Consider the following 19,021-nt stretch of genomic DNA (forward strand, 5'->3'; position numbering starts at 1 on the left):
TTTTTCAAGGTGTTCCTTTGAAGTCTGGCCTTGGTGAATCTAGTAATGCTCATAATACTAGTACAAATTCTGGAAAAATGATTTATACAACTGACCAGGGCCGAACTGGGTATGGTCCGGCCCATTATCCCAAGTATAATAGCGGCACTATTCTCTGACCATAGGTGTAATTAGTTGGGGTCTAAACAGTGTATATGTTTTGTGTTATGCTCATACATTAAATTTATGTATTTGTGACTCGTGTTCAAATATATCTGCTATAAATTTGTTTGGACTGCTTAATCGGCTGTCAACATTTTTTTCAGAATCATATAAACGTATGGATATATGGAAGAAAAAACAAGAACAGCATGGCACTGGTCATCTTAAGTTAAAGAAACTCCAAAAAATTGATAATACTCGTTGGTGGTCTAGAGAAAAGGCTTTAAAATGGATATTTAAAGGAGATGACAATTTATATGCTACAGTAATAAGTGCTCTGGATTATGTTGTGACCTGTGGTAGATTTGATTAAAAAACCTCTTCAGAAGCCATATCTTTGAGAGATAAACTATGCGAGTTCCAAATCATATTAACTGCTCACCTTTTCTTAAACATATTTTCCACAGTTGGTCTTACTTCAACATATTTACAATCATCCAACTTGGATTTACTGTCTGCCCGGGAAATGGTTAAAAAAAACAATTAAACATATTTCTACAATAAATTTTGAGGATATATTTAAAGAAGCAGAACACTTTTCAGAACAAATGAATAATAGTTTAGAGGATCTTAAACTCTCTGAAAATGAATTGTTGAGTGTGAATTACCTCAACTTCGTATTAGATCAAAAAAACGAATGGCCGATGAACTGTGTCGAGATGAAACTCCACTTAATGTGAAAGATAAATATCATGTTGAAGTGTTTAGATGCATAATAGACCGATTGCAGAATGATTTCACAGAAAGATTTTCTCATAATAAAATATTAATTACAGATATGCAATATTTACTCCCTAAACATTTTGAGGATGTTAAAGAAGGCTTACCAGGTATTGCACTGCAAAAGTTATCTGAACTTGCATCAATAGACCACTTAAAATTAGTTACTGAGCTTCGTCATTTCACAACTATTTACTATGATATTGTTGGACCTTTGAACATGAAAACGAAACGTATATACAGTGAAGTTGAAAATGGTGAAAACATTCAAAATTATGAAAATTATGAAAATGTTTCATTCGAATGGAACGAATTTAATATTCATTTGGAAAATAATGGTAAGTGCAACTTCCAAATTAATAAAATTGTATCCTTATTAAATTAATTATTTTAATATTAATTTTTTTTTAACTACGTGATGTAAAAAATCATCAAAATCAAATCATGACCGTTCTAAATGTTTGATCTGCGTTCAAAAACTACTCTACTCGTTAAATATGCATTCTACTGCTTACACAAATTTATATGCTGCATATGAATTTGTTTTAAGTTTATCAGTGAGTCAAGTTAACTGTGAACGTGCTTTTAGCACTCGGAAAATTATAAAAAATCGGTTACGTTCCTCATTGAACCAAGAACGATTAGAGGCCTTTATGATGATGTCGGCAGAAAAACAAGTTTTGGAAGAGGTTGATTTCCAAGATGTCTTAGAAATCATAAAAAATTCTTCATCGCTTTTATTAAAACTTTTATCTTGACATTTTATACTTATTAGAATAAGTTAACAATTTTTATTGTTTTTTTATTTAGCTAGGTATGCATATATCAAGATAATGGAGGTAACTAAAGTATTAACTATAGTCACAATGTCATACTTTCCATATTAAATTTCAATTACAGATGCTTTTAAAATTCAATTGGAACTTTTATTTGAATAAAAAATTAACAGAATGAAAATTGTGCTTTTGTACACTCAATTATAATTTTTACTAAGCCATAGCAATTAATAAATTATTATTTATATTATATATTTTATCATGGTCTACAAAGTAGATGCTTTTTATTACCAGTAGCTAAAAAACAAAGAGTCAACATCAATCGTTAACCAACACTTATGGCCTGACTCATATTTGCATTCATTTTTTGCACAATTGGTGCAAACCAGGAACTTAGTTCTTCGAAATCTTCAGCAGACATCCTTATAAGATTTCTCAGCTGTGAAGGGTCTTCCTCCATCCTAAGCTCTTGGGATAATGCATCATAATATGCACCATGAAATTTCCTACTTTGAATCCAATTGCGTTGCTCCATCCGTTTAGGCTTTTTGGTTTTTTGCTCAAAAAATGGAAAATTAATAGCAGCTGCAATTTTTTCACGCCTCGTTATCATTTTTAAATAAAAATGCAAAAATATGTTTACATTCACAAAAAATACACTATAATAATAATACTTACGTTGGAAGTTTCGTACAATCTTCAGAAATATTTTACACATTTCGTAAAAACAATCGTGAATTTTCCATCAGTACACAATTCTTCACACATCTCTATACACATTTCTGTTTACATAGAAATGTTTTTGAGTTACGACAAAAACTGTCAACACTTTTATGTCAGTAATGTGAGTGGTTGTGAAAGATATTTCAAACTGCTGAAATGTTTTTCATGAAAAAACTGTCATTGTGTGAGTGCGGTTTAGGTCGCGCGATTCTTTCCAGACACACGTAGCCGGTCACAAAGTGTCTCGTCTGAAAGCGCTCTTAAGATGCTTTAAGAATATTTAATTTAGGCAATACAGTTTCATAAACAAAATAAAATAAACTTGGCTTTTCTGTTTAAACACCACTTCTTTGTTTATTGTACATTATTTATTTTACATTGGTTCAATATACATAAAAGAATCATTGAAACATTAGTAACAAATTGCATTTACATTGCAAGTATTATGCCATGTTAAATTAATTAAAAACACAGCAACTGTGTTATTAAAGGATTGGGAGTATTAATATTGCAGTTGGGTTCACTGTTTGGACAGTCCGCAATATTACCATGAAAACAAAATATAATAATAATTATACTATTTATTTAAAAATGTTGTACTAGATTTTTATACTGAAATTGTTTAACCATTTTGTTAAAAATACATTTCGTTAGTTCCAGGTCGTAGCAAGGATCGTGGGGGTACATTCCTTTGTGTTGTTTTGAACATATAATTTTATGTGTTTCTACTAGACTCAACATCTGTCCTTGTTTACTATACGTCCCTAAACTGTATTCGTATATGACTCTCATATTTCTCATTGTGATTAATTGTATGTAAAAGTGTTGATTATTTGATATGTCAAGACATGTCATGTTTAGTAGATTATAGTTATCAATTTTTAATCTCTTTAAAATGTCCATATCTGTGGAACCGTTCCATAATACGATTATCGTTATTTTATTGTTATATGCTAAGTAACGTCTAATAAATTCAGCGTTTAAATTGTTTGTACTGGTGCTTAGGCTTTTATGCAATTGTTTCAACAATGCAACTTGTAGCTCTAGTTTTAAGTACAGATTAATCTGTGAAATTGCTTTCCTTATTTCTTGGATATTCAGTTGTCTAACATTCTGATTTATTGGTAGTAAAAGAGGTTTTCCCTCCAATTTAACGGTCTTAAAATGATAAGAGCTATTTGAAATTGCACCCGATATTAGTACAATACTGGTTCTGTAAATTGTTGTAAACTCGAAGTCCATTAAAATAAATTGGTGAGTTCGTACTCTGAAATATTTAAAATTAAAAATAAATATAATATGCTTGATAACAAAGGTCATTTGAATAAATGTGGGTTATGTTACATTTTAGAACCAAACTACGTGATTCTCAAGCCTAACAATGCTCTTTCAATGCTAACTTACCGTGTATAGCCTATTTATAGCCTTGAGAAATGTATCGAATTTGGAAATTGTTTTGAAATTACTGTCGATAAAAACTTTTTCACTCAGTAAAAAACTTGAAAATGTAATGAATAATTTGGTTAGGTTAGGTTTAACTTGGGTTCTCATAACTTGATTTAATAGCTTTTCAAAAGTAATAAAGAGACATATTATGCACGATCTGCTCGAAAATTCGTAATTTATTTGATTTCAGTTAGAAATTTATAAAAAATTTTCTGCCTATAACAAAAAAAAGTTTAGGTAAAATGTACACTATTAATACGCTATTTTTTCAAAATTATTAAATTGTATTATTTACACAAGTATACTATGATGACAAAACGTCTCCACTCAGATTCGGTTTTTGTATACGATGATTTATCATTCAATTCATATATTACACAGCCGTACCCAATGACATACTCGACAACTACTGAACAGCAGAGTGGTACCCACTTATCCATCATTTTTTGAGAATTTAGAGAATTTTCATAACACTCAATAACAATGAGCATGGCAAAATATAGTCACAAAGAATAACTTAATTACTATAATTGTATTTAATTACAATTGATGACTAATCTCCAGATAATCTCTTATGCAATCTGAAATGTATCTTTAGAACATCTACTGATAAGTAGTAAACAATAATTATATGTAATTTTAATGTGATCATTATGAAGTTTATGTAGTGTATTAATTTTAAAGGGCTGCGGGATTTACCTGAATTTAAAAGATTTTACTAAATAGTTTGTTTGTGGCCATTTTTACATATTTGTTATTCATGTTTCTTACAATTATGTTATTAGATTAATAATTCATCGTTTGCACTATTCAATAATATATCAATGTTGATTAAAAAAATATAAATTTGTTAGCTTATACCTAGACAACCTAAGTAAATATTGAGCATGACAAACAATAACGTTTTAAAAGTAATAAGTACACAAACGATTAAATAATGCAATCAAAATCGACTTAACAACAAAATTATAGTAATAGAGTAGGTAAGCCTAGCCTTCCCATTTTCTCTTATGAACTGCAATTTATTCAATTTAACTTGAAAATAATTTACTATTATCAATTATCATTAGTTTTGTATTTATAGAACACTAATAACCTTTAACATTTTACTAATAACATTTAATACATATTAATCAGATGACTTACGGTTTCTTCATATTGGATGTCTCGTACATTATTTGAATATAGAAAAAACTCGTAGCTTGTAATCTAAAATTCCAAGATTGTCGTTTTATTTCTCTATTGATTCGTTTTATTTAAATAGTCTACTAGAATTGTACCGGAAATAGTAAGTATTTCTGCTATTGAAAAACTACCTTTTGTTCGGTAATAGATCGATCTCTGATTGGATCACTATACATCTAATCTTGTTTTAGGCTAAAAAACAATAGTTTATTATTTAATAAAACATTTCGTTAACTAGAGAAATATTTAACTGCAAGGAGCCAATAATGGTTTTAAAAACAACTATCATACGAGTTGCTTAGTAACTTCAAGAAGTCAAAAGTTGAGAACATTACAAGTATTGTAATTATTTATTATTGTTTATATTTGTTTCACACGATCCCTGCAGTATTAGATATTGAACATAAAGCCACGATCAAACAGAAATTAGGCTGACCGCGCTGCCTGCGTAATATTTTACAATGCACAAATTATTCATTCCTCATTTTTCCATCACCATGGCAGATGAGACTAAAAAATTAATTGATTAAGTCCATAACTGTTCATACTTATATGATACCAGTCATTCTGAATACAAAAACATTGTAACAAAAGCAGAAAAGTGGAATGAAATTGGCGGTATACTTATGGTGACCAGACGTACTCATTTTAGCAGGACAGTACTCTTTGTTGATGTCCTAATGTCCTTAACAATAGTGTTAAGTACATGAAATTGTACTCTCTTTTAAAAAAATATGAGCTAATACGTTTTTATGTGTTTTTACTGTTTTTATAATTTGATTATTAATTTATATTTTATGGTTCGGCATAATGTATTGTTATTGGTTGGTAGAACTAGTTGGTAGCAATCGAACCTAGCATCGTTTCACAACAAAAACCGCAAGGTTGGGTCTTAAGAAAACTCGACACTAGCAAACTGGAAAAGACCATGGAGAAGATTATAACAAAAGACACTCACGGAATAGATGCGGACACATGCGCGTCCAAACTCACTGACGATCTTACAGACATATGTAATAAAGTAATGCCAAAAAGGGGAACGAGTAACAAACGAAAATCGGTACACTGGTGGAACCCAGAAATAGGCGAATTAAGGAAGACAAGCAACCACCGAAGATGGGTGTACCAAAGAAAGTTACGGAGAACAGGTCCAGACAAATGCCAGGTCGAGAAGGAAGAAGCAAAAACAGCGAAAAGGAATCTGTACAAGGCCATCAAGTATGCAAAGGCGCAGTCCTGGAAGAAGCTCTGCGAGGAGGTAGAGGTAGTTCCCCGGGGCTTACCTTACAGACTAGTAATGTGCAAGCTGGTAAAAAACTGATAACTGGTCTAAATAAAGCAGGAAGAGTGGAGTAGATCATCGAAACACTGTTTCCCACTCACCCACCTCGATTACCTACAACGTGGGACACGGGAGAAGCAGCCCCCCAAGTAACGGACAAAGAACTCTTAAAGCGCAACGATGCTCATGAAGAACAAAAAAGCACCGGGCCTGACGGAATACCTGCAGAGGTCCTGAAAATAGTTGCAAGAAAAAATCCGCGCGCACTTATAGTAGTCTTTAACAACTGCATAAACCAGCGAAAATGTCCCACTCCCTGGAAGAAAGCGAGACTAGTGCTCATATGGAAAGGAAACAAACATCTAGATTACCCGTCATCCTATCGACCCCTGTGCATGATAAACACACTTGGAAGACTACTCGAAAAAATATTAGACAATAGGATACGAAAACAAATTGAACCCCACGATGCACTCTCCACAAACCAGTACGGGTTCCGAAGACATAGATAAACCATGGACGAAATCAACCACGTACTGAACATAGCAAAAGCAGAAATAAAACAATAACAGGCATCCTGACAATAAATGTCAAAAATGCATTCAATTCGGCGAACTGGGGCAAGATACTCAGTGCGACCACAAACAAAAGAGAACCCTCGTACCTGTGCGAAATCTTAGAAGATTACCTTAACAGAAGGACTTGACATAGACACGTCGCTAACGAGTGGAGTACATCAAGGATCCATACTCGGCCCAACATTGTGGAATATCCTTTATGATGGACTATTATTACATATATGACCTCACCATACTCAGGGGTGCTGACTATAGCTCAACCACTTATAAATAAAAGGAAAAAAAGTTCTCCAATTCTAATAGTTCAGAAATTCAACATATGCCTTGAGCGGGGTCATTGAGGGACTAGAAGTAGAAGACTAGAAGTAAAATATAAAACAGGCATTCAGCAAATGGAAGAATGGTACATAAATACATTCCGAAATTTGGGTGACCTAAATTAACAAAACAACGAAAATCACCAAGCAGGAATACACAGAAATACAGTAACAGAAATTACAAAACTAATGTTTTACTACAATAATAGAGACCAACATCCAAAGAATTTATTAAACAGACCGGAAAAATATTTCTCTATCAAACAGATAAATGAAGAAGAACGGGTTGTAATAGCAAGGGCTGACTAAAATCCTAACATATAATTGGTTTTCAACCATTAGATACCAAATCAGATATCCAGAATTCAAGGAAATGTCCATCGAGAAGTACTGGTCAAGGAGATCGAGATGCAGGTATAGGGTCAGTGTCTAGCCCTGTCAGTCCCAAATTATGAAAAAGTAAAAATAAAAAATATTCAAATCAAGAAACCTCATTTGCAGGACATTGTAAATCTAATAAAAAAAGTTGGGGGCACTTTTACCCATTTTGACCAAAATGGGAGGGTTGTCCATTACAATGGACATTATGACTCGGTGAAAAAATATTACATGAGAATAAAATTGTAATTGATCAATTCAAATACACATCAAGTACAAAATATTGGAAACATTTTTTTCATTATAACAAAAAATATAACAACAGCATTTATAAATTAATAATAGTTGAAGTAATTTTTTTATAATATCCCTTAAAAAAAACCAAAACATTTTTTTTAAAATAAAATATAACTGAATAATATTGAAAAAGTAGTACTAAATACAATTTTACACAACAAAAAAAAAACAAAAAACTAAAAATATATTTAAAACATAATTATTTCTCATATTGTAATATTGTATTTATAAAAACAAAAACAAATTTTTAAAATCATAAGTATCTGAACAATGAACAAATGAATAAATATAATATAATACATTGAAATTTATCAAATAAAAATAATATATATATACTTTATAACAATTGCATTTATTTATTATTGTGAAAATCAGTGAAACAATTTTTTTTTTTGCTACAAAACATAGATGTACATGTACCTTACATTTTAAGCAATACACATGTGTTTTGCCTTTACAATTTTTATTTTTAAACCTAGTAGCTTCATGTTTGTCATCAGATGCTGGATAATGACCTATATGGTCAGTTTTTGTTTCATGAAAAGGTCTAACTTCTCTAGAGTTATTTTTGGCTCTTTTTGGTGAAGGTGATGGTGAATTTTCAAAAGAAAGATCTTCACGAGGGCGGCTTCTTTGCCTTTTTGGAGTATTGACTTTTCCTACATTTAATAAGTTATCCGCTAATCTTAGTCGAAATTCTAACAAATCCATTTTATCTTTATCAAGAATTTTTAATTTATTACAGTCTTGATAATTACTCCAACCATGAGTTAGTAATAGCCATATCTACTGCATGAAAGACCATTCTCAAAGTCCATTTTTTGGATTTCAAAAATATTCTATAATAACTGATTAGTTGATCATATTTATCTACGCCTCCCATGCTTTGATTATATAATTTAATTACTTCAGGTCTTTCCACTTGAACATATTTTTTCTCTTTTTTATTCCAACGCTGAACAGTATCTGGAATACCTGATGCAATGAAATTTGAGCACATATTTACACTTTTATTGTCATACCATTTCACAAGTGCAATTGTATTCTCTACATTTGTAATTTCATCTGTCGTACCTTGCCCTTTACTAGCCATTATTTTGTCATTTAAAAGTGGAGGTTTTGCAAATCTATTTTCTCTTATTGTGCCTATTGCATACATTTTGTTTTGATTTAATGCTTCCATGAGATTATAACCAGAAAAGTAATTATCAAAAAAAAGGAAATGCTTGTCGATCTTCAATGTTTGAGCAAGAGTTAATACAACTGTACCTCCCAATCCAAATAGTTTTAAAAAATTTTGATCAAATTCTGTAGTTTTACCTTGATATAAAATAAAATTATACATAAGACCACTAGCACCACACATGACAAAATTTTTGATTCCCCACGGGCAAGGTTTCCCTTTCATGTATTGTTTTATGTTCAAATGTCCTTTAAAAGGAATCATTTGCTCATCAATACTTACATTTTTTTCTATATTTAATTGTCCACATCTTCTTTTTAAACAATCAAACATTGGTCTAACTTTTACAAATTTATCATTATTGTTTTTACTAATTTTTAAATTATCTATGACATGAAAATTTGTTCTAAGAGCAAAGAATCTGTTTCTATTCATGTTTTCAACAAATACATTCATTTTCAAAACCAAATTCCAATACATCCTGATTCTAGGAAATTTTGTACAACCCATTATGATATGGAGACCTATAAATATTCTTATTTCTCTTATGTCAGTATTTTTCCAAGGTTTCCCTTTTTGTAATGCATACATGTTAGTATATTGAACCATTAATTGAAAATCTACATCACTATAATATTTTGAAAAATATGTTATTGGAGGGTCAATCATATCAGAACCTAAAACTTTAGGTTGTACATCATCAATTGGTTGCATGTTTAAATTTAAATTAGGGAAAGGACTCCTTTGCCATTTTATATCTTTTTTTTCTGTTAAGTTAAAATTATTAATTGAACTGTGTGATGTACTTGTATCATTTTCATTTACTTGTTCAATGTTGTTGACATTTTCTTCAAACTGATCCAACTCTATTTCTTCTGAATGTTCCACATTAAAATCTTCCATTAAATTCTCAAGTTCTTCAATTGGAAAAATATCTAATTACAAATTAATTATTAAAATTTTTTAATTTTTCACTTATTACTATTAGATCACCATTTTCAACTTGAGCATCGAGTTCATTTCCATTTTCGTCATCACTATCTAAAGCATCCAATTCTGAATCGTAACCATTTAGCATTTCAACAATATCATAATCTTTTAGTTTTTTACTCATTTCTTTTCCAAAAAAATTATAATTCAGAATTCAAGACCAAGTCTTGTGTAGAATTTAATTTCTGTTTTCTTGTGTTATGAAAAATATAAATAAATCTAAAAATAACTGGTAATTTGATAACAAACCTGAACGATGTACGTCCGTGATAATAACACAACACTTTGGTCATAATGTCCATTTCAATGGACATTGAATACTCAGCTGTTTTTTCTTATTACCGCGCATATTACTTCTTATCAAATAATTATAAATCGTTGTCAATACACATATTAATTGTTTAAAAATTTTTCCAGTGTTACCAGATCTCAAAAATAAATTTAAAAAAAAGTCCGAAATTGATTATATCGGTGTATTATCAATGAACATGTATACCCGAATATTTTTTTAAATAAATCATTTTAAAATTGTATTTTAATACATGTTATCATTATAAAAAGTAATTTTATATAAACTTAAGAATATTCTAAGAAATATTAATCAAGTTTCACATCGTTATATATTACATAGCATTTATGATAATTACATAGTTCAAATACATGTCCATTGCAATGGACAAGGGGACTGAAGGGCTAGGTATCTATCAAATACAACAAGACCAACTATCGAGAGCATTTTGCACACTGGGCAATTAAACCACGACAGTTAGAGATACCAAAGTTATCGTAAGAATAAATTCATCAGCAATATTATCGGACATTATCCTGGGTATTTGAGAGAACTATTGATATCACTACCTGGAAGATCAATTATGAATGCTATGAAAAGACTTGAAGCAGAAGAACACCAGATTACAACACCCCAAGATACAAATGGAGATCAAAGAACACAACACCAAGAAAGTATGTGGAGCAACCTACTACCACCATTTTTTACCTAAGATTTTATATGCTTCTTGTTGGAAAATATGCATTTACATATATTTGTCGTTCCAAGTATGAATACCATCTTTAGTGCAAAACATCGCAAAATGGATTATTTTTCAACTGGTTATATTTTACAAAACGATTCACGAATAACACGAATGTGTATTTAAAAAAGTTAAGCTTCTCTAGGTTCTATATCTAAAATTATGCTACAAAAAATTGTATTAGGAGTTAAAATCAACCTCAAACCCCAAATTTGTACGACGCTCTAAGTCATAAATGGGCACTATATAGAAGAAACGCATCCCTCCATTTATTTTATGTCACTTTTACCACTTTAGGTAATACTACAGATTAAATAAAACCATATGATGCACTCCCTGTTCGGAATATGTAGTTCACAAGAACTTAAAAAAAACTAAAACCTATCTCGAATCAGTGTGACCGCAAATAAAAAAAATCAGTATTTTTGAGAAATTGATTGATTATTAACTACACATTAATGGCATATTATCCCTCACGTCATATGCTTTACCATTGTCATATTATTCGGTACAATAATTATAGTAAATAGGTTGTACAATAATTTATTTCTCAAATATCCTACTACATTGAGGTAGGTTCGAGTTACCAGTAAATTCAGAAATGCACCATCTGGTTTTATATAAATCGGTGGTAATACTAACTACGTCATTATCATGTATTTAAATGTATGTTCAATATAAATATTAAGGCAATTTCAAACAGTTCTTTATTAACGATACATTTATTAAAGCTTATTTTACATTAAATTTCATACACGATGAATATTTTAAGATATAATAATATTAATTACATAACTTAGTCTTCCAAAGGGTAATACTTAATATACAATGATACAATGTAGCCTTAATAAAATATGTACACATGTATAATTTTATTTATGACAACGTATATTAAGTTGAAACAACAAAATTACATAGCCTGTAAAAATTATTTTGATTTATTTGAAGATAACATTTAATTGAATATAAATTCGAGATCAAAAAGAAAAAAAATATCTACATCTAAACACTTGGCGAAAACCTAATGAAATACCATAAAAACTGTTGCGCGAACTAATGATACACATGTCACACAAACACAGGAAATAAAATAATCATTAAACATTTTAAAAACTTGGTTCTCCTGAAACAAAATAATTAAAAATATTGGTATCAAAGTTTAAACACATCAATAAAAGAAACTATTATGTAATAGGTAAATGAATAGAACATCACAAATAATTAATAACAAATATAAAAATTACAATGCTCTCACCCAGTCAGTATGTTTGTTATAGCCCTTGGTAGGTTAAAAGAGCATTTTTGATTTGTACTTCGTAATACATTATTTTAGTTAATGATAATATATTTTTAATATCTGTGTGGTGTTTCTCCCAGCCATGAATCTGGACTTGGTGGGAAATCTGCAAAACCATGTGTGCTACTGTTGTCGCTTAGTTCTGATGGCGCAGAATGCGCAGGACCTAATGAAAATAATATAATATTTAAATTTAGAGCCATTTATCTTTAATAACTATAAAAATACGGACATATTTCATTATTTCAATAAATTGTGCTAATATATTTAATCTAATAAAGTTACCTACTACTTTCCGTATTCCGTGTAAACCACGTGGTTAACCCGTCACTACAATAAACCAAATAGTTAAAAAATTCTACTTTACCATCGTGGGTTAGGTGGTTATAAATGACTAGTAAAATCGTTTTACCTGTAGAAAATTATTTAAATCGGCGAATAACATGAAACCACGTGGTTACACCGTTATGTGGAATACAGTATAATAGAGATATAATGAGTAATGTATTTATAAATGATATAAGTCTTTAGAGTACTAGTAATATCAGAATGACTCTGGCCTATGACGAGCATCGGCATTAAACATTTGGTACTTATTATTATTGATTACACACCACAGAGACAGGCAATAAGTACTTACCTAGGTGATAACTTTATAAAGAGCACGATTATAAAGAATTATTCTCTACAATTGTGATAAAGAGTAACTATTTACTAAACAACGATCCTAATAAAATATGAAACATATAGATAGGTATTTTCCATATTATTTATTTTAAAATCGTTTCCTTATTATTTATATTTGTGTTAAATATTTTTAAAATTTAGGTGCCTTGTAAAATATTATTTAAAAATTATATTCATTTAGTATGTGATTTTAATCAAGACGACAAAATAATAAAGCAGGTAAGTATTAGGAAAAAATTATGTTAGTTACAATTGCCGGTAGTCATTTAACGTAGGCAAATCAACAATATTTTGACATTTTAAATATGATTTTCATATAAGCGTATGAAATTAATAGTTAAATTATTAGAATCTTTTTATTTGCAATAAATTACTTTATATTTAATGTTGTGCAATTTTGATTTTGAGGTTGAGATCGAAAAGTTGCTTTACTTGTTAGTCTTAGCAAAATGCAATTGGAACTCGGAGGTCGCCGAATCAGTATAGTTGATGATAATAAATATTTATAATATGCTAACAATATCATATTTAATAATTAGTAGGGGAGACTTAATACGACTTAATATGACACATTGATGTTTTGATTAGAATTATTTATATTTAAGAAACAAAAACGCTTTAAATACGTGATCTAACCTCCTATATACGATTGTACACTGTGATCACATGTTTTGACCTTATCAGAGAATTTGATAACAAAAAAGGGTTTTGTGTGTTATCAACTTTTTTTAAAATCATTTTTAAAAATGAATTTAAAAATATAAAATTTTGTGTACCCTCAATTTTTTTTATCTTAGTTGAACACAAAAAGGTAAGCTATACTACAACTATTTTATAAATAAGCTTATTATTATACTTTTGCCATTTAAACTTTGAAAAAAACTTAAATGATATCAAGCAAAATGACATAGCAGTGTTTAAATTATTCAACTATTCAAGACCTTTTTTGCCTATTTATATTATTATAATAATTATGTTAAAGTGTTGTTATTATTAAACTAATTATACACACACTAAATTTTATAAGACAATAAGGCCTACAAATGTAATAGTGTGAGCTTTACAATATCATGTACTTATATAAATTGTAATTGTAGATATCATAATTTAACAATAAAATCTCATTAAAAAAAAAAAAGTGTTGTTATTTAAAATAAAGAAATTGATTAAACTATTACATTCTAAAAAATGTATAATTTATTTCTGTTGCCAAGTATACAATGGTTGCTTATACAAATGACATAGTAGGTACATTTTTAAAAAAGTGAATTAAAATTATTTGATTGTATAAAATGTACAATTAGACTTTAGAATTATGTGTATAATATAAATACAAATATGCTGATCAAGCTCATATGTCATCTAAAATTATTTTCTTCAATTTTTTAGAATTAAAAAGTGGCATGTCATATTAAGCCAGTCTCTCCCAACTATTACGTGTATTTCAAGGACAGTTATGAATTGTAATTAAATAAAGTAGAGTGTGATAACTGATAATATGTTGTGCAAAACAATGGAAACTGAATTGTAACCAGTTAAAATTTAAAAAATATATTAAACTATTATACCACTATACCCACAGGAAATAAATGTACTCGTAAAATTAGAATATAATTGGATATTATTTTTTTCTAATTGATTTTTAGTTTGATATTTTGATCCAATCAAAACAGTAATACGTTATACTTCATGTATTGCTTATCAAAAAAATGCCCATTAATTTTTTATAACTCTGAAAATTGTTTTCGAAATGTTGTTACATGCGTTACAAACAATTATCATTAAGTCATGTTGATAAATGCATATGTATGAATGCGTTTTATTTTAAAATTTATAAAATATTTTGTCATGGTTATTCTTGTAATCCAGTAGGTATTTAATGACCAATGACATACACAATTATAACGTATCTCATAAAAAAAATCTCAAAACTAATAAATGTACCTTCCACTGTAGTGCTTTTAAATTAACTATTAATTACCTACCTAACTATTCAATTATGAATAATTTTTCATTAAAAACCATTTCTTACATGCAATACGTAAAGTCTGTGCCTTTCAACCGTGTATAATGAAATTAATAAATATGTAGGTACCCATGTACATTTTCTAGTACCTTACATTGAAAACAAATGTATTTTATAACTTGCCTACTGTAATGTAACCATTATCTGCTGCAAACGTGGTAACGTGTTGTGTGGGTGATGACATGTATTGATGTGAAGATGGTGAAGAGTTTCCGGGCAAAAACTTATGGTGAAGACTCCCAGGTAATGGAGAGCTATGTTCTTGGTCAATGGTTAACGTGCTGGTACCATAACTGTCATTGCTTTCTAAGTCTAAACAAAGTAGATTGAACAGTTGAAAATTAAATACCACTTGAGAATTATTTTGTATAAATTTACCGTGTGAATGACTGAAGTTCGAATCAAGATCAACCTTAAGGTCGTCTTTGTCGTTTCGAGGCGAGATTGAACCTTTCATTGTTCTGAAATATTGACTCCAGCGTGATCTTCCAGCGTCTTTTTTAAGTCTTTTTTCTTTTGCACGTCTAAAATGTAGGAATAATAATTTGTCAATATATGAATTTAAAAAAATAATCATAAAACTGTGTTCCAACATGTATTTGTTTTTCTAATAAACTCATGATTTTATTTTAAACATTACAGTTTTTATCACTATTACAATAAATATTAAGCTATTACAGCGCCTTGTCAAAAAAAAAACATAAGTACTCCGGAAATTCTTTGAACTTGTAAATATCCATCAACAGACCTACTTATAAAAAAAGATGATTGTATAATAATACCCACAACATTATATCGTAACATTATTTTGAAAACAGTGATACATATTTAGTTAAATAACTTTTAACTAAGTCGGAAGGCAAGTACCTACCATCTCCAATATTAAATAAATATTACTTTCCCATTCGATATGTCTATTATCCGTACTTATTTTAAATGTTTGTTTTACGGATTATAGCATACATTAAATGTTTTTACATTATTAAAAGGTACTTGGTATTTTTACAAAATTTTCAGTTTATGTAAGTTTAAATTACACTGTACACTGTTTAAGTGTATAAATGTTAATTAGTTCATTATTTAAAGATATGCTTGTCACATATTACCATTTGTTCAATTAATTAAACTCATAATAACATAATGATTGTAATAAACGAGTGTTGGAGAGGGTGGACTTCGGAGTAGATTCGGTGTAAATTTATTAAATATTTAAAATTAAAGAAAATTATTTGGTAATCAAACGATACGATTGATACATTCAAATAAAGGACATTTTTAATTGAAAATAATTTAGAGTTAATAACTTGCAATGAATTAAATATTTTTAATTGATAGGAGTATAAATGTGAAATACAATAAGATATTGGAATCTTGGTAATATATTTAATAGAAAAGTATACATAATACGAAGTTTTAAAATGTTTAAGAAAAAATAATGTGTGCTAAATAAAATTAATCTTTTGTTTAGCATACATTTGTATTAATATAACAAACTGAAAAAATATAATTCACCTGTTTTGAAACCAAACTTGGACTACCCTCATGTCTAATCCAGTGTCTTGACTTAGTTGCTCTCTGACATGTCTAGCTGGTTTTGGACTGTTATTGTATGCCATTTTTAATGTCTCCAACTGTTTAGCTGTAATAGTCGTTCTTGGACGTTTATTTGGTTGATCTCCGTCTAGGCATCCACCTTCTAAAAATATCCTTTACTATTAAATGCGTATCAACGGTGATAAAAAACCTCACATTTTTAGCATAATTTGGAATACCATAAAAATGCTAGGAATCATATTGAAGTTTGAAACAGACCTTTAGTTTTCGCTGCTTCGTAATCAGGTTTGCATACTAATTTCCGATCTTCCATCAAATAAAATTCATCCCCAGTATTCAATGTACGCCCACACATAACACATGCAAAACATTGTAGGTGGTAGACGAGATCTTGTGCCCTCCGAACTATCTGTGTGGGCGGGATTCCCAAATCGCAACCGGCGCATTTTGTCCCGTACCTTCTGGCAAACACCAAAAATTAGTCTCTAACCAAATTTTATTTTTAAAAATGTACCTAATTAGTAATACACGTTTTTGTTAATATTAGGTAAGTAACTGATAATTATTTTTCTTCTTAAAATCATAGAAAGCTTTATAAGTATTAGATTATAAGCTATTATTGTTAGCATCAGTCAATCCTTTCATTTTAAACAGAAAAATGGAAAGCAACTGAATTGAGCTGAACAATTTTTGTAAAAAAATTTAAATTGTTTGACCACTGCTTTAAACTCACAGAATTAAAAAAAAAATTACTGAAAATGATTCAAAATATTACATTTATTTCCATCTATCATTAATTTAAAACAAATCTATTGAAACGCCAATCTTTTTCACAAATCATTGCTAAAAATTTTCGCCATAGACTTATTTTTACATATTTTTACTTTTATAGAAACTGCTGAGAAAACAAAAAAATAAAGGCATAACCGCGAAACCAAAAATAGCGAATGTTCAAAACAGCTATGGTATATTATTTGAAAATTATTATTGTTATTATTCATCTGTCGTAATAGTATAACTTATAAGTTATGAAGAAACAGATAATCTCAATCAGTTTTTTAGGTGGGTTATCCAATATTCTGGACGGACGAGGTATAATAATAGATTAGATACGAGCACAATATTCTACAGCGACAGCCTAGTTAAGCCGTGGATCGTTTAGTCTCTCACTCTCTCAACATATAAGTATAAAGTGTTGCATTCGTGTGTTATATAGTTTCACAGTTAGGTCGTTTATAAATATCGTACATTTAATTTCACAAAAAATAAACTATTTGTAAAATATAATGGGTTTTTGTAACTGAAGAATGGTGAAAATGGCGAAGTTTCATACTGGAGATGAGCGGAGGTTGAAAAATGTCGTGGTAAAAATTAATTTATATATAGTTTTTTAATTTTGTATATTAAATTGTTTAATTTTTAAATTTAATTTGATGTATGACTAAACACGTATTATAATATTAATTTAAAAAAAATATACTTTAGCTGTTTTGAACATTCGCTAATTGTCTTTTAGCTATTTTGACTTTCGTGGTTTTGATGTGATGCCATATAAGTTTAAATTCCCGATAAAACATTTCAAAAATAAATGTAATTTTATAACCTATCTTTCAAAATACATTACAAATATTGCATATAATGTTATATATAAAATGACACTAAATAATATATATATTAGGTTTCAGTCGTAGTTTTGTTGCAGCTAACATAAAATACATTGTTATGAATCAATGTTGTGTGAAATTATTATAATATGTTATATTATACACTTCTAAGTTTCTTGTGTTTATAAGCAAGTTATTTTTCAATGAAAAAATATCCAATCTGTTAACATTTAAATCATTTATATATTTGTCAAAAGATTTGTATTAAGATTTAATATTCTTCAATTTAAAGTGAAACAATCTTATCGAACTGAAAGATCAAAGAAAAATGTCATCAGTATGTGCGAATAAAATATTATAAATATTATAAAATATTGAAGATAATGTATATATGTGTTGTAATGTAAAAAAAAAGGTCGACTGTAAAATAATTATTAATTTCATTTTCGGGTAAACATCTCTTTTTTTATAATTAGATACTTAAGTTATTTATGTCTACTGATTGTATCGCTTACATAAACTGTACTCACTTAAAGAAGTCGTCTTTACAAAACAGCATTCCGTTTCTGGCAAAACACTTGTCGGCTAGTGTAGCTCCACACTCGTTACACTTTAAGCAGCGAGCGTGCCAAGTGCGTTCCAATACTTTTAATATAAATCTGTCTAGTATTAATTCTTGACAGCCACCACACTTTGGTATACTAGCTGTAAAATAATTAATTTAAATATATTACTAACGTTTACAC

The 19,021-nt window shown here is 29.1% G+C and overlaps 4 protein-coding genes across 7 annotated transcripts in view; 1 reads left to right on the forward strand and 3 right to left on the reverse strand.

Annotated features, from left to right (window-relative positions):
* The first annotated feature begins 979 nt into the window (after positions 1-979).
* Positions 980-1,679, forward strand: LOC111039741. The gene is made up of 2 exons (XM_022323348.1): positions 980-1,259; positions 1,348-1,679. Exons 1-2 carry the CDS (start codon positions 980-982, stop codon positions 1,677-1,679), a joined length of 612 nt encoding a protein of 203 aa, XP_022179040.1.
* A 1,326-nt stretch (positions 1,680-3,005) lies between these two features.
* Positions 3,006-5,041, reverse strand: LOC111039735. Its single transcript, XM_022323344.1, has 2 exons — positions 5,013-5,041; positions 3,006-3,687 (listed from the first exon to the last, which is right to left on the reverse strand). The coding sequence occupies exons 1-2, from the start codon at positions 5,039-5,041 to the stop codon at positions 3,006-3,008; spliced, it is 711 nt and encodes a 236-aa protein (XP_022179036.1).
* A 3,616-nt stretch (positions 5,042-8,657) lies between these two features.
* On the reverse strand, positions 8,658-10,200 carry LOC111039742 (piggyBac transposable element-derived protein 3-like). Its single transcript, XM_022323349.1, has 2 exons — positions 10,080-10,200; positions 8,658-10,021 (listed from the first exon to the last, which is right to left on the reverse strand). Exons 1-2 carry the CDS (start codon positions 10,198-10,200, stop codon positions 8,658-8,660), a joined length of 1,485 nt encoding a protein of 494 aa, XP_022179041.1.
* A 1,812-nt stretch (positions 10,201-12,012) lies between these two features.
* LOC111039743 (LIM/homeobox protein Lhx3) overlaps positions 12,013-19,021 on the reverse strand; it is a 48,852-nt gene continuing 41,843 nt past the window's right edge. For 2 of the 4 annotated variants that reach the window (XR_002605131.1, XR_002605133.1), the window contains exons 2-8: positions 18,806-18,980; positions 16,930-17,132; positions 16,630-16,813; positions 15,496-15,641; positions 15,241-15,429; positions 12,363-12,570; positions 12,013-12,230 (exon numbers count right to left, since the gene is read on the reverse strand). Coding sequence is in view for 1 of the 4 variants with exons in the window: in XM_022323351.1 (XP_022179043.1) it covers positions 12,458-12,570; positions 15,241-15,429; positions 15,496-15,641; positions 16,630-16,813; positions 16,930-17,132; positions 18,806-18,980 (1,010 nt within the window). In the remaining 3 variants the exon portion in view is untranslated. Of the gene's footprint in view, positions 12,571-15,240; positions 15,430-15,495; positions 15,642-16,629; positions 16,814-16,929; positions 17,133-18,805; positions 18,981-19,021 lie in introns of all 4 variants that reach the window. The other 2 variants (XR_002605132.1, XM_022323351.1) reach the window with 2 other exon arrangements.

The sequence above is a fragment of the Myzus persicae genome, unplaced genomic scaffold, assembly GCF_001856785.1.
Source record: "Myzus persicae strain clone G006 unplaced genomic scaffold, MPER_G0061.0, whole genome shotgun sequence".
NCBI classification, from domain to species: Eukaryota; Metazoa; Arthropoda; class Insecta; order Hemiptera; family Aphididae; genus Myzus; species Myzus persicae.